The following is a 13258-nucleotide window of genomic DNA, read 5'->3' as shown; positions in this document are numbered from 1 at the left end:
GAAGGGGGCGAAAAGAAGAATATTTAAAAGTAGAAAGAACAACAGACTGCATTTCCCAAGATGTTTCCATTGGCTGTCGGGCATATTAAAAATATATAGGTCTATTTTAGTTGGGGATTTATCACCCTACATCCCAAATGGGCATTTAAGACAAATACTAAAAAGCGTATAAACTTAGTACAAGTACTAGAAAAATATAACATGCAACTAGAGATATTAGCCTTAGGCCCCACGAGACTTGGAAATAGCGTCTGCGGAAACACGTACCCAAACCTCACTTTTACATTTAAGGCAATATACGGACAGTGTAGGAACCTGGATTAAAGAATAGGAAGCCACCATTACAACGTGGAGAAAGAAACGGTAACAAGAGCAGCAACAATGATGCACGTTGTAGATGGAGCTTTTTGAATATAGGTGAAGGTTCTCCATGTGGCAGTTTCAACGCCGGTGGGGTTTAGTTTTATAGACATTAAGAGTTCTCGTAAATTTTTTTTAATGACGTGCTGTGAGCTACAAATGTTAGCAAGGTGAGCGTCACCTGTAAGAAGACGGTGAGCTGACACCTATATAAAATGGTGTATTTCTCTAAATGACATTTATCAATTTTTTGTAAAGTTGATGTAAACTTTCTAGAAAGCTACTCATCCGATCACCGTGAAATGCTTGCCCGATGCCTTGGATCAGTGTCCCAGGACACCGTCCACCTTTGCGACGCCAAGAGATGTCCTTCACCCTTCCCTGGCCATGCTTACGGCTACAGTGAGTACTGCGGTCACCATCAGCCCTTGCTCAACGAATGCCATTCACGCTCCCTTTGCCACTGGTCGAGCTTGCACGAGTACTGTGGCCACCTCACAGTGTGAGCGGATTCCGCCCCTGGCTCAAAGGGCGGCACAATGAAGTCCATCATTTCGGCATCCTGCAGTTTCCCCATATCCAACCTTTGCGTCACCGGCTGGCTCGGAACTACCTGAGTTTCACGAATTTCAACGTTACCCCTTTTTGTGGGGGCTAGTCGCCAACGCGCTCGGCGCTTGCCATGCCTGGCCCGAAAAAACGATATGACTGGTTGCAGCGGGGCGGCTTCGGGGTGCCGGCAAGGCGTGGGACAGCTACGAAGGTCACCAGTAACGCTCCTTGGCAGAATGGAGTGCAACTTTGACCGCTTTTCCCGCCCGCTCACGTATGCCTGCTACGAGCCCAGCCAGCACTGCTCAGCGATCGGAACACCTTCACGAAGCAGTCATGCTCAGGAACGGCCCGACGGAGAGGCACGCAGGCTGCTCGGTCAAGGAAGCCGGCTCACCGGCTGTCACCGATGGCTCCACCCCAGTTGGTGCGAAGCGGTTCATGACCAGCGCTCCTCTGTCGTCTGCCCACCGGACGGCTCATTACAATCCAACTCCCTCGGCTCCACACCCATAAACACGCAACACACCACCACTGCTGCTTCGACTTCGCAGTCTCCGACAGCCGAGCCGCTGTGGCGTCAAAACGGTGAAGCTCGGGAGCTGCATGATCACGCCACTGCAGCTGTACCCGGTAAGGTTTTCGTCGATGAGCTCCCAACCTGCTCCGTAGTAAACAGCTGATGTGAGCCGTCTTTTCCTCCACGGGTCATGGACTCTTAGTCGGCCTCCGACACTAGACCCTAAGTTTTAGAGACCGTGACCGCTTTTCGTCCACAGCAGTCAGTGAAGCGGCTCCCGAATTCATCAACGTCGGAACACATGGACGCACAGGTTCCTTTATTGCTTGAAACGCTTGCACTCCGGGAACCCCATTAAGAACCTCCCGGACCCGTTATATGATCCCTGTGATACTGTCTCTTGGGGCGTCCGAACTAGGACACTCTAAATGGAACGTATTTGATGCCATATCTAGTTTTCTAACCGAAACAAAGAAAGCGTTATTGTTTTTTCATTGTTTTCTTGTCTCAGCATGAACACGAAACTATCGACCTATAAGTTCAAGATAATACAGCCTGAAAATGGATATTAACGATTAGTATTCAATTATTACAATATCTAAATTACAAAATTATATTTAAGTATTCTTCCCTTCTTAACTACTGCCACCCGATTCATGGCCGATCCCCGTAGTGGGTTACCAAACCAAACCAAAACCGGTGAACGGGTGTTGTCACCATTTCTCCTTTGCACAATCGATTTCGGCAGTTACCCTTTTATTCATAACTGAGAAAAGCTACATAAAAAATAAAGCTGCAGCAACAATTTGATACGTATTTCCTAAAATTACTGTAACGTTCTTGCCAAAATTTCCAAAAAGACGTAGACAGTAAGCTAAAACGCATTCCCCGGAAGTATGCAAATTTTCATTTTGCTTCAATTAGTAGTTTTTGCGAAGGAATGCTTAAAACGAAGGGATATATTTAGCCTGCCATGCACCCTTGAGGGGGATGATGCATCATTGATCCAAACCTTCGCACACAGGCACATCGGAGAAGGAGGAGAGTAAAAAGAGCTCACAGGAATGGACAATGCCATAGTTGATGCACCGATAACGAATGAAGAACTGTATGCCGCCATTTAGCATTAAAACGTAGCTCAGCGCGAGACGAGGAGCATTACTATTTGAAGGATCAGTGACTAGAGCGACTAACCGGATACTTAAATGAGGAAATCTGGCAACCGGGAGCTTTTCCTAAGCAATAGAAAGAAATGACCATCATGTTAATACCTAAACCGGGGAAAGAAGGAACACTGCAGAATCTCATGCTGGTATCTCTAATTTCCCGCTTACGCATACTTTTCAAAAAAGGTTCTTCATATCAGGCATATGTCACGCAGGCAGCATCAGGCAGCATGTAGGGCTTTAGACAACATCTTTCTCACAAGACATATTCATGAGACTACGAAATGATGCGCTGCAAAGTATCCCCACAGGGGGAGAGAACATCATTGAAGCGCTCGATTTAAAAAGCGCTTTTGAGAGAATCTCTCACAACCCCATATTTGAAGCGGTCAAAGGAATGGCCTGTGCAATTAAGATACATAATTACATCAGCTCTATACTCACTAGCTCTGATGTCCCAATATGTATGGAAAACATTCGATCGCCCAAACTTCTAATGCCTAACAGATGCACACCACAGTGTGCCATCCTCTCGTCCCTACTATTCAATGGCGCAATGAACCGCTTCTCGCGACAGCTAAAGAAAATGGACGACCTGAACGTCGCGTTTTACGCAGTCATCACCTCACGAACCCCCAAAGGCTCGTTAGGACAAAAAGAACAAACTATGCAAGAGACTATCGACTAACTGAAGACAAACAATGCGTACCAAAAAAAATCTGACTTTATGCGGATCCACGGCCGTAGCCGCAAAGAAACAAAAAACCGGCCATCCATTTAACGATGGGGTGGATGGCCGGTACCAGAAAAAATATAATCAGAATATCAGGACTATGGTAACAAAGTAACAAAAGAGCAACACAACACCATTGTGGCTCTCAAGTCAACCCCGAAGAACATCGCTAGGCTAATAAGAAGTAATACAAAGAAAGACAAAGGGCTCCACGGAAACAAAATCATGAGAATAGTCCAGGCTTTTATTCTCGAAGAATAGCATACGGGCGACCATATCAAGAGCTAACCCCGTCGGAAACTAAACAAATCGGCCTACTATTACGTGGCGCATATAAGCCAGCACTCTGGCTCCTTACGAATGCGGCCAACGACAGGCTAGAAGCTCTAGGATTAAACAATACATTGAAGGAGTTGGGAACAGCCATTCTTATGACACAAAGCGAAAGAATATGCCTCACCTGCAGAGGTAGAAATATTTTGTGACGTTCAGGTTAGTCATTAGTACCACAATACCCCGAGGAACAAATGACTACGATGCAGGATCAAATACGCAAGCACATGATCGTCCCCCAACCCCATGCAACACAAAAAAAAAAACAATTACACAATGAGAAGGGAAGCAAGAGCTTAGCCTCTTCAGAAAAGCTTCGGCAATAATCAAGACGTAACGTATACAGATGTAGCTAGATTTCGCAAAATACATGCAATAGTGTCAGTTCAAACTTCACGCCGCAGAAAGCTTCCCACGTCAGCCTCACTACCTACTACATGCACTGCTGCAGCGGAAGCAGTGGCAATCGCAATCACTGCCGCATACAAGGAAAAGACAGCTGAGCTTTAACAATGTCCGGCTCACAAGTGGCATGCAGAATCTATCTACAAGGCAGTACACCACAAGTCGCCCTTAAACCCATAGGTGACACATTCAAAGAAGTTCATGCAATTTTATGGCGTCCTGGCCACGAACATATCTCGGGAAACGACCAGGCACACACTGCAGCTCGAGGCTTTATTAACCGAGGTGGAGGTAGGCACAACGATGAAGAAGACGTTCCCCAATTTGTCAGCGATATACTGGAGCACCAGCAAACAACCCGACAACAGTGCGCCACACCGTACAAACTAGGTAATGTGGAGGTGCCGCTGAAGTATAGAATACAGACACATAACTCCCCATCATTAGGAAGGTACCATCAATTAAAAGCAGCGTTTTGCAATACTGCTGCCCATAGTTCGGGCACGAGCCTTCATTATTTCACGTAATTACTTGGGAGTGCGGGAAAAGACATTCGTAATATGAATTTACCTTTGGTACTTGAAGGGACCAGACGTCAGCAGTCCTATTGCCAACAAGGAAAAACCCAGCTTTATTTTAATGCACCCGATCACAGGGTAAGGAGAAGGGAACACTGGGAGGAGAAATCGACAGCCACTAGATACTTCGTGATAGCCGCCGCGCGCTGCATGCATGTTGACGTCAGAACTATCTTCTTTCCCACCCTCTCTAAGGGGAGAACCGCTGAGGAGGCCTTCGCATCCGAGTGGAGCACCTCAGAAGGGGATGGAAATCTAATGTCGGTATGCGTGTAGATGCAGGCGACCTTGATGCAGGTGCGTCATCTGGTTTTCGACGGCCCGTGGTGCTTTCCGGCCGGATTTCGGTAGGAAGCCAGGCTGATGAATTGGCCAACTAAATTTGAGAAAGTCGAAATTTGACTTGGTCCAAGTGACGGCGCGCGATCTCCCCCGTAGCACCATCTGCCGTTATCATCAGGGCTCCTTGTGTTTTCCGGATCATGGCCGGTGTCTAGGGCTCTCCTTGTCTAATGTTCCGTATCCCCACTGGATCCCCTGCCTACAAGAAGGAGAGCACATGACTATGGCTTACGTTCAGCCGGAGCAAGAGGTACCGCAGCGTTGTCTAATCTAAAACGCGGCTGGAACCCCAGCAGCCGCATTGAGGTGTTTGTGCGCAGGCCAACGGGGTCCTTCGCTAACTATGCAAATTCCTTGCCAAACAGGTTTGTAACGACACTTGCCGGTTTTTCGTTAATCGCTGCTTTATGGTTCGCAAAACCCTTTCTGCCAGCCCATTTACACTGCGGGTGTTACGTTGCGGTGCGCAAGTGTACGACGTTATGCAGCCGCAAACAGACGGCGAACTCTTTAGCCGGGTATGTATAGGACTTTGGTCGATTTCTTATAAATGTATGTGGTTTTCGTTCGTATACATTCCCGTGTGAAGAATATGTGCTGTAAGGTACACGATGTAAGTTTTATATTCCAGTTAAAGGTATCGTTATGTTTGTATTCAAACAGTATATTGGTCAAACCTGCACTGTTGAATAGTGCTATATGTTGCTCTTTTCGTTTCCTTTTTTATCACTTCGGGCATTTAGAACTGCACATGGAAGACTGGCTTCTCTTCAAGGACAACTACGGTCCAAGCCATGGATGATTTCTTTACCGTCGCAAGACAAGGGATACTGTCATATGGTTGGAATTGATATCAGTCTCAAAGATATCAAGTGAGTGAACATCTCCAAATTAGTAAAGGTTCGTCTAAAAGGGTACAGTATCCTAATCTGCTTCGAAAAGAGGCATGATTCTAGAGGCCAGATATAATGACAGTTACAATGAATGCACTTAGACATCCAGATTGATTACATGAACGACATATCGGTACATTTCGGTGGGGTCTAAAAGTGCGCTAGAAACAAAAATGGACTTTGGCTTTGAAACAAAGCAGCTCCTTATTTCGAATGATACATAGTTCTTGTCGGTCCTAAGTCCTCGTCGAAAATTGCGTTATGAGAGTGGTGCTGAAGTAAGCGAAGAAGATGAATATACGCTTGAATATGCATGGAGTACCGTTACAATTGTATGTCCTAGCATGTAAGCGAAGAGTTCAACGCTAGGTGCTGTCTACAGATTAATACAACTAAGTGCATCTGCACATAACGCGCACCTAAACACGATCCCAAACAGTTCAGTTAAACAATAATATCACGCTATTCTTGACTCTCATCTCTGCGTCGGCCCTTCGTAGCTACAGTGTCGACGCTACCGACCACGCCGACGTTAGAGGGAGTGATGGACAACGACACGCATGCCAACAATAGGACAGTATTGCTAAAGCAGGATCATTCGCCCCCCCCCCCTTGTTACTTAAGACAGAATAGCTTACTTCAGGAAGATGAAACGCCAAACAACAGAACGTTGATTGATTGCTTTCAGGACCAAGTATCGATGTGAATGAAAAAATGCTTGCTTCTTTGTAATAATTATAGGTTCTTCACCTATCTATGTGTCTACGGACCTATCGTCTTGCCGCAAAGCAGTAACACAAGTTGCCTAGAAGACTGGACCACTAGGCATGCGAACGTGGTCTTGATGCAGCCGTCGTCGTTCTGTGGTCGTCATGCCAGCTTCGTCATCTCGGTCTCGTCATGCCGCCATCGTCACGCGTTCTACACCGAGCAAGGGGTCCGAGTTGCATAACAGCTTTGGAAACAGTCGTAGTGATGCCATCGTGGTCTTTCCGTCGTCGTGATCATATTGGACAACCGGCTCTTGTAATGCCATGATAATCATGCCCATCGTGGTCACAGAGCCATCATAATACTTTGGTCGTGATGACATCGTTGTGACGCGGTCGTTATATCTGTGACATCAGGGCAGAAACGACAACCCGCTGTCGTCATGCCGTCGTAGTCATACCGCCATTGTCATTTTATGCAAGGTATTTTCTCTTCGTCATTCTAACGTAATTGGCTTGTCCTTTAATCGTGATTGCGCCGTCATCGTCGTGCTGTCGTCATCATTTGTCGTCGTCAGGCAGTCGTTGCCCCACATACGTTGTCGTAGACATGCTGTCTGTGCCGGCAACATTATTTCTGTTCCTCACCCGGTTTTCATCATAACGTTCATCGTCACGCTATCGTCGTCATGCCATTGTTATGATGCCGTCATCGCAGCACTGTCGTCGTTACAGCACTATCAGCAATTCAGAATTTCCCTATGATTGTCCTCATACTATCACCATCATATTTATTAGGATCAGTGAACATTAAAAAATCGCCGAAGTTGTCCTTTAAAGGGCAACTCAGGTGATTTTTGATATCAACCGATCTTAACGAAATTTTGAATATATGTTCTCTTTTGCACTGTGATTTTCAGTAGGAAACTATAAGGCGTCAAGTACCTGATTTTTCCTGAAAATGAATTTTAAACATTGGTTGTGCTCCTCACTCATGACTTTCTACTGACCACCTTGTGTTTGTGACGTGAAAGATTACACCGCCATTGTCACTTAAATCGTCGCTTAGCTCGACGCTGTCTAGTTCTGAAACTCTCCGAAAGGTCCCTGTGTGGTTAGGAAGCATCATGAGCTTCGCTTCTTTGGCGTTAGCGCTACGTGCTCTGCGTTTTTAACACGCGTTATACGTGTTTACATTAAGGTAGTGTAGGACTCAGCGTGACTTCACGTGGTGAAACCACCCGTTTCGCTTTCTCTATCTCGTTTATTGCTGATTTAAAATTTTTGATGAAGTTCTAAGCCAATTTTACCACTCTATGGGTGACAGGACCCTCAATACTATTTGAAGATGACAATATCTTACCATGTTTAAAAAGACGTCGGAGCTGCCCTATAAAGGGGTATGAACTATTCATTTGGGGACAGATTTCTCGTTCTGCAGGCATAGAAATGGTTAGGCATTTAACGACAGAGGTGATACTACACGATGACCACTGATCAGGACAATAAATATGTTCGTGCCTTTGTTCAAAATTCTTTGTAAGCTCTGTATCGTGTGCAAAATAGCTTCGCTGCTCACCCACCTTCACAGAGTGAAATGGCTCATGATGTTTACATTATGTCAATGGTCATCGCGGCAATGATAGATCTGTCCAGTTTCTGTGAAGAATAGTTTATTGTCTTTTTAAAGTTAGAACGCTAAGGGCCCCATGTCATAGAAAATGCGGTGTCCGCTGCATTCTGCCAAAGTACATTATCCCAAACCACAACCACGCAGGCCATCCACATGGAGTTAATTAAAACCTTCAAATTCTCAAAGTAAAATGCATCAAAAAATTGTAAAGTCCTACTTACACACAACGCACAGTCATGACAACGTCGAATTGTAATTTGATTTTACTAGAAAACAACTTGAACATACGAGAAAACAACTTTGCTGCACCGAAACCGAAACACAAATGCCTTTTTCCTTGCTTACAAAGATGTGAGCCATTGAAGAGTAACTGCATTTAGACTCTGCATTACGGGGTTATGGGCCATTGATCTGGCCTGTGCTGCCGCCAGGATCGACCAGCCATTGTACTTTATCGGGCCCCGAGTCGCACAATATCCAGTGTCAGTGTCAGCGTCAATGGGATCTCATAACGCTATTGCATTCCACTCTCAAAGGCGGAGCTTAAGCATCCTCCCATTTTTTACGATTTCAAAAACAAACACTTTGCTGTCCTTTTTACATTGAGATTTCCCATTGTGTTTGTTGATAACTGGGACGAGGTGCTGCATGCTGTTATTTTTACATAGGAGGCTGGTGTTATCGGCTTACAAAATGTAATTCGGTTTTTCACTAACAGCTTTTATGTCAATAACTTATATAATCAACTGCAATAGTCGCAGAATGCTTTCTTGTGGGACTCCTGTGGCAATGCCGCTAAAAGTAGGAATCGGTTTCCCTACTGCTGCACACTGACAACGATAGTGTAGGTAAGCTTTTAGGGTGTGAGCGGCCATTCCTCGAATGCCATATAATTCCAACTTTCTCAGCAGTGTTTCGTGGTAGATGTGGCCGAACGCTTTTCAATAATTTCTCAATGCAATAGTATATTCTTCTTTGTTTTCGAAGGCATCAATGATTCTTTGGTTTCGTTTAAGCAGATACGTTTCTGTGGACCTATTTGATAAGAAGCCACACTGCGTTGGACTAATCAGCTGCAACGTAATGCATAACATCATTAGTCATTTGTTATTAACGTTCATGAAGCTTTCAGAAAAAACTTGAAAAAAATTGGGCCTCTGAATGATCATGTCCCGTTTGTTACTACTTTTAATTTGCATGCTGTCGTTAGCTATTTCCATTATTTTTGGAAACAAGCTCTCGATAGTGAAGGTCATACATGTAGGCAACAGATGATGCTAAATTTAATTACATGCTTAGCCAGTGCAATTTGAATCTCATGAATATCGTGTGCTGTGCTGTTTCTGAAAGAACTAAATATAGCACGTAGTGCCGCCTCGAAAATGTTCGTTAGAAGTACCCGCTACAGGGATGTTATTCTGTAGCATATTTGGCAAAGCTGGGACATCTCTATATCTTGAATAAACTCATTAAATTAATCTGAAAGTTGAGATTCACCCACGCTGTGGCCTAGAAAAATTAGCTCCATGAGAGCCGGTAAGAATGACGTGTCCTTAAGTAATGTGTTGAGTTTATGCCACATCTGCGCACTGCCCTTACTGTGATGTGTACTAAAATGGTCATTCAAGAAGAGGCGTTTTTCATTTTCAGAAATGTGTTCCTGGTTTCATGTTTCCTGGTTTGATGGCCACCGCTGGACACCCATCGGCAAAAGAAAACGTTTAGTATGCTTTAGCCACGCACCTGGATTTCCTTCTGTGTGTATGATTTTCGCGCACCTCCATTCTTGATGCGGAAGAAATAAAGATAAACAATTGATCACACAATTTACGAGAGTATGGCCGGCGGTCAAATGCTGTAATTTCATATGAACTGAAGTTTGAGTCCGAAGTTCTGAGTGGTACTACGCAGAAGAGAAATCCACGCCCAGGAGCATAGTTTTACATATTTTACTGGTCGGCAACTCGCAGCAGTGGCAGTAGGCCACCCGCAGCTGCGATATATGGTCTAACCGAAGGTCTTCCGTAGTTGCACAAAGTATGCCCAGGCTCCAGTGATAAATTTAGGGACGCCTTTCAGCATGCGAAACATGCAAACCTTGTCATGAAGTCGTGATCGATAGCACAAGACATCGCTATGTACTAAAAAGAAAGTAACAGCCGCTTGGTTTGCAGTAGGGCGGAGGATGCAGGCAACCGCACATTCACTGGAGAAGCATGCCGCCCTGCCCTCAAACCCCTCCCTGTATCCCATTTTTCTTCTGAGGAGAACACTCTTTCAATTAAGGCGGCCATCAACTAGGCGTAGACGTATAGGGTCAAGAGTAATTGTTATTCTTAACGAGCAGTCTGTAGTCATTCGCTATCAATGTTTGGGTGTTGCGACAAAAAAAATTATTTGTATAGTTGCCTCGTGCTCCATTTTTTTCCGTTCTTCTACGGGTGTTTTATTGTAACACCTTAAGAGAGATTTTAAAGATCGTCCATGACATGTAGCCCTATTCTACTGCTTAAGCTAGAATACCTCAATGGCGGACGATCTTTGGACAATAACTTCAACATGAATATCTGACCAATCTACAATGTTTTTCTTAATTAGCTTTTACACTGAACCATTCACTTCAAAAGTCATATCCACATAGAGCGAATGCTGAGGATAACACAAAATTCAATATATGCGTTTGCAAAACTTGCGGCAAGAGGCATGGGTGTCCCACTAATTTTGGGCTACAACGCACAAAATGGCGTTTGGTAAAGAGAAAAACTAGAACAACAGTTTAATTTTAACCCAAACTTTGAGTACGCCAAACTCAAAACTTGTTCAGAGTTCACAATTCCTTCTCAGAGGATATGCCTTCAGAAAAGACTTGGTTCTATTCATGCATTGCAATTTCTGCGCTAATCAAATTATCCAAACATGTTATTCCTGAAATGATCTGAAATATTGAAATATACATCTTTATTTCCAATGTCGGTATTGTCGGCAGTATTGCGCAATCTAGCTCAATACCTACATTCATGCTATAAGGAATAGGCAATTTTCAAAAATTCTGTAAGGATTAAAATTAAACACCCTGTGCATATAAGCCTACTTTGACTAGCCGTGGCCATATAGAATGAATATTTCGTGTCCTGCGTACGCTGCATCGGGCGTTCAGAGCAGGCAGTATCCCAGGACGATGGGTAGCCACTGTGTATTTGCACAGTCGTGTGCTCCCAGTGCATAACCTATACCGCTGGATCTGTTTTCTAGGCTTGTAGTCACGAATCGCTCTGCTAGAGATCATTCTCCTTGTGAACGTCTGGTGGGTTTGTTACAGATGAAGGCGCGAACCGAGGGCGACAGTCACACGTGAACAATTTATTCTTAACTAAATATGGTGATCGCCCATAGAAATGGGCAGGTTGATTGTCTCGGCAACGATGTTGTGGCGGTGTCTATTCCGTTGATACCTCTTTTCGCGCCTTCGCGCGGGAGCGACGGTCCGCCGACGTCATCGAAGGGACCAGCCGGCTGTGAGCGGTCCAAGATAAGTAACGCGGAATCGAACGGAAGGCATTGCTGTGCATAATTGTGTGGGGCATAGCGTCCTTTTTCGTGGAGCCCATGAGGGTTACTCATATAGGTGCAATAACAATCCCGCGCTGTCTCATGCTTCACACTAACACCTTAATATTCTTTACGGCTCCGCGAAAACATGAGGAGCTGTCACAAGTTAAAGCCGAAATGTGGTAGTCTCTGGCTAGCGTTATTTGCACCAGGTATATTCCGCGCACGAATACTTGTGTACAGAGTCCAAAGTTCGCAAGCGGAAGGCAGGATGTGTTGTCCGAAATGGTAACGACGGTGTGAGGGAAAGCGACGTTATGCGAGAGCAGGACATCCGGATTAGGAGATACGATGTAGTCACCGTCTGAGACAGGTGGAACGGCGGAGACACCTAAGTAGCTAACGGCATTGTGAGGGAGGCGAATATGCTCTGTGGAACATAGCCGTATCGGAGCACTATGGGGAGGGTCAATAGCAGCAGGTAGAGTGAGTTGCACAACACCAGCAGAAGAGTCTATCAAAGCGGAGTGTGTAGACAGGACGTCAACGCCCAGGAGGAGGTCGTGAGGGCAGTGCTCTAGTACATAAAATAAAACAGAAGTATGATGTCCGGCGACGCTCATGCGAGCAGGACACATGCCAATAACTGCTGGTGTTCCACCATCGGTGATTTGGACCACAGGCGAAGAGGCAGCTGTGAGAACTTTCTTGAGGCGATCCCACAGCTGAGCATTCATCACGGATACGTGCGCGCCAGAGTCAATCAGAGCCGTAACAGGTACACCATCCACGTTCACGTTAATTAGGTTCCGATGTGTGGGCAAGGTCGAAAGAGGATTTTTGCGTCGGGTCGGTTTGGCAGCATCACCTCTAGGTGCTGCAACCGTTAGTTTTCCGGAAGGGTGCACCGGAAAGAACTAGGGGACGGTGATCGGAGAGATGGGGGCGATCTGTAGAAGCGGCGACGTGGCGAAGGAGAGCGACTAGAGCCGGGTAGGACGAGAAGTTCCGCCAGAATTTGCTGGCTGCGTTTGCGGCGTGAACCGGGAAGCAGCCTGAGGGTCGTGGGATGGGTGGTAGGACCAGGGGGTCGTATTCCCCGAAGACCGGCAGTGACGCGAAATACGGCCGATACGGACACAAGTGAAGCATATAGGTCTGTCGTCTGGAGTACGCCATTCGGCCGGGTTGCGATACCGCGTTGGGGCATTCAGGCTGCGGGTGCGTACGACAGTGCTGGAGGGAGTGTAGTCAGGCCGATTAACTCAGCAGACGTTGGTCAAGCCAACGTTGGCCAATTATTGGCGCACGACGGACTGTATCCATGAGACGGTCGCCTGGCAATGGTCGGGGCAATGGGTTGGAGTCGTGACAGGAGATGCGGCTTCTATTTCACATCGGATGACATGGACGATGTCATCAGAGCGATTGGGTGTGGGCGGACTACGGAGGTCTTCGCAGGTGGACGTAGCAGCCGTGTTCGG

At 45.8% G+C, this 13258-nt stretch overlaps 1 protein-coding gene across 3 annotated transcripts in view; it reads left to right on the top strand.

The window, feature by feature from the left end:
• LOC142564919 (uncharacterized) overlaps positions 1–10051 on the top strand; it is a 32719-nt gene extending 22668 nt beyond the window's left edge. For all 3 annotated transcript variants that reach the window (XM_075676127.1, XM_075676125.1, XM_075676128.1), the window contains 2 exons: positions 5733–5861; positions 9876–10051. In XM_075676127.1, the coding sequence (XP_075532242.1) occupies positions 5733–5840 (108 nt within the window). In that variant the 3' untranslated portion in view covers positions 5841–5861; positions 9876–10051. The remainder of the gene's footprint in view (positions 1–5732; positions 5862–9875) is intronic.
• The last annotated feature ends 3207 nt before the right edge of the window (positions 10052–13258 follow it).

This window comes from Dermacentor variabilis, chromosome 11, assembly GCF_050947875.1.
Source record: "Dermacentor variabilis isolate Ectoservices chromosome 11, ASM5094787v1, whole genome shotgun sequence".
Lineage (NCBI taxonomy): Eukaryota > Metazoa > Arthropoda > Arachnida > Ixodida > Ixodidae > Dermacentor > Dermacentor variabilis.
This window is presented reverse-complemented; position numbering and strand designations above follow the sequence as displayed.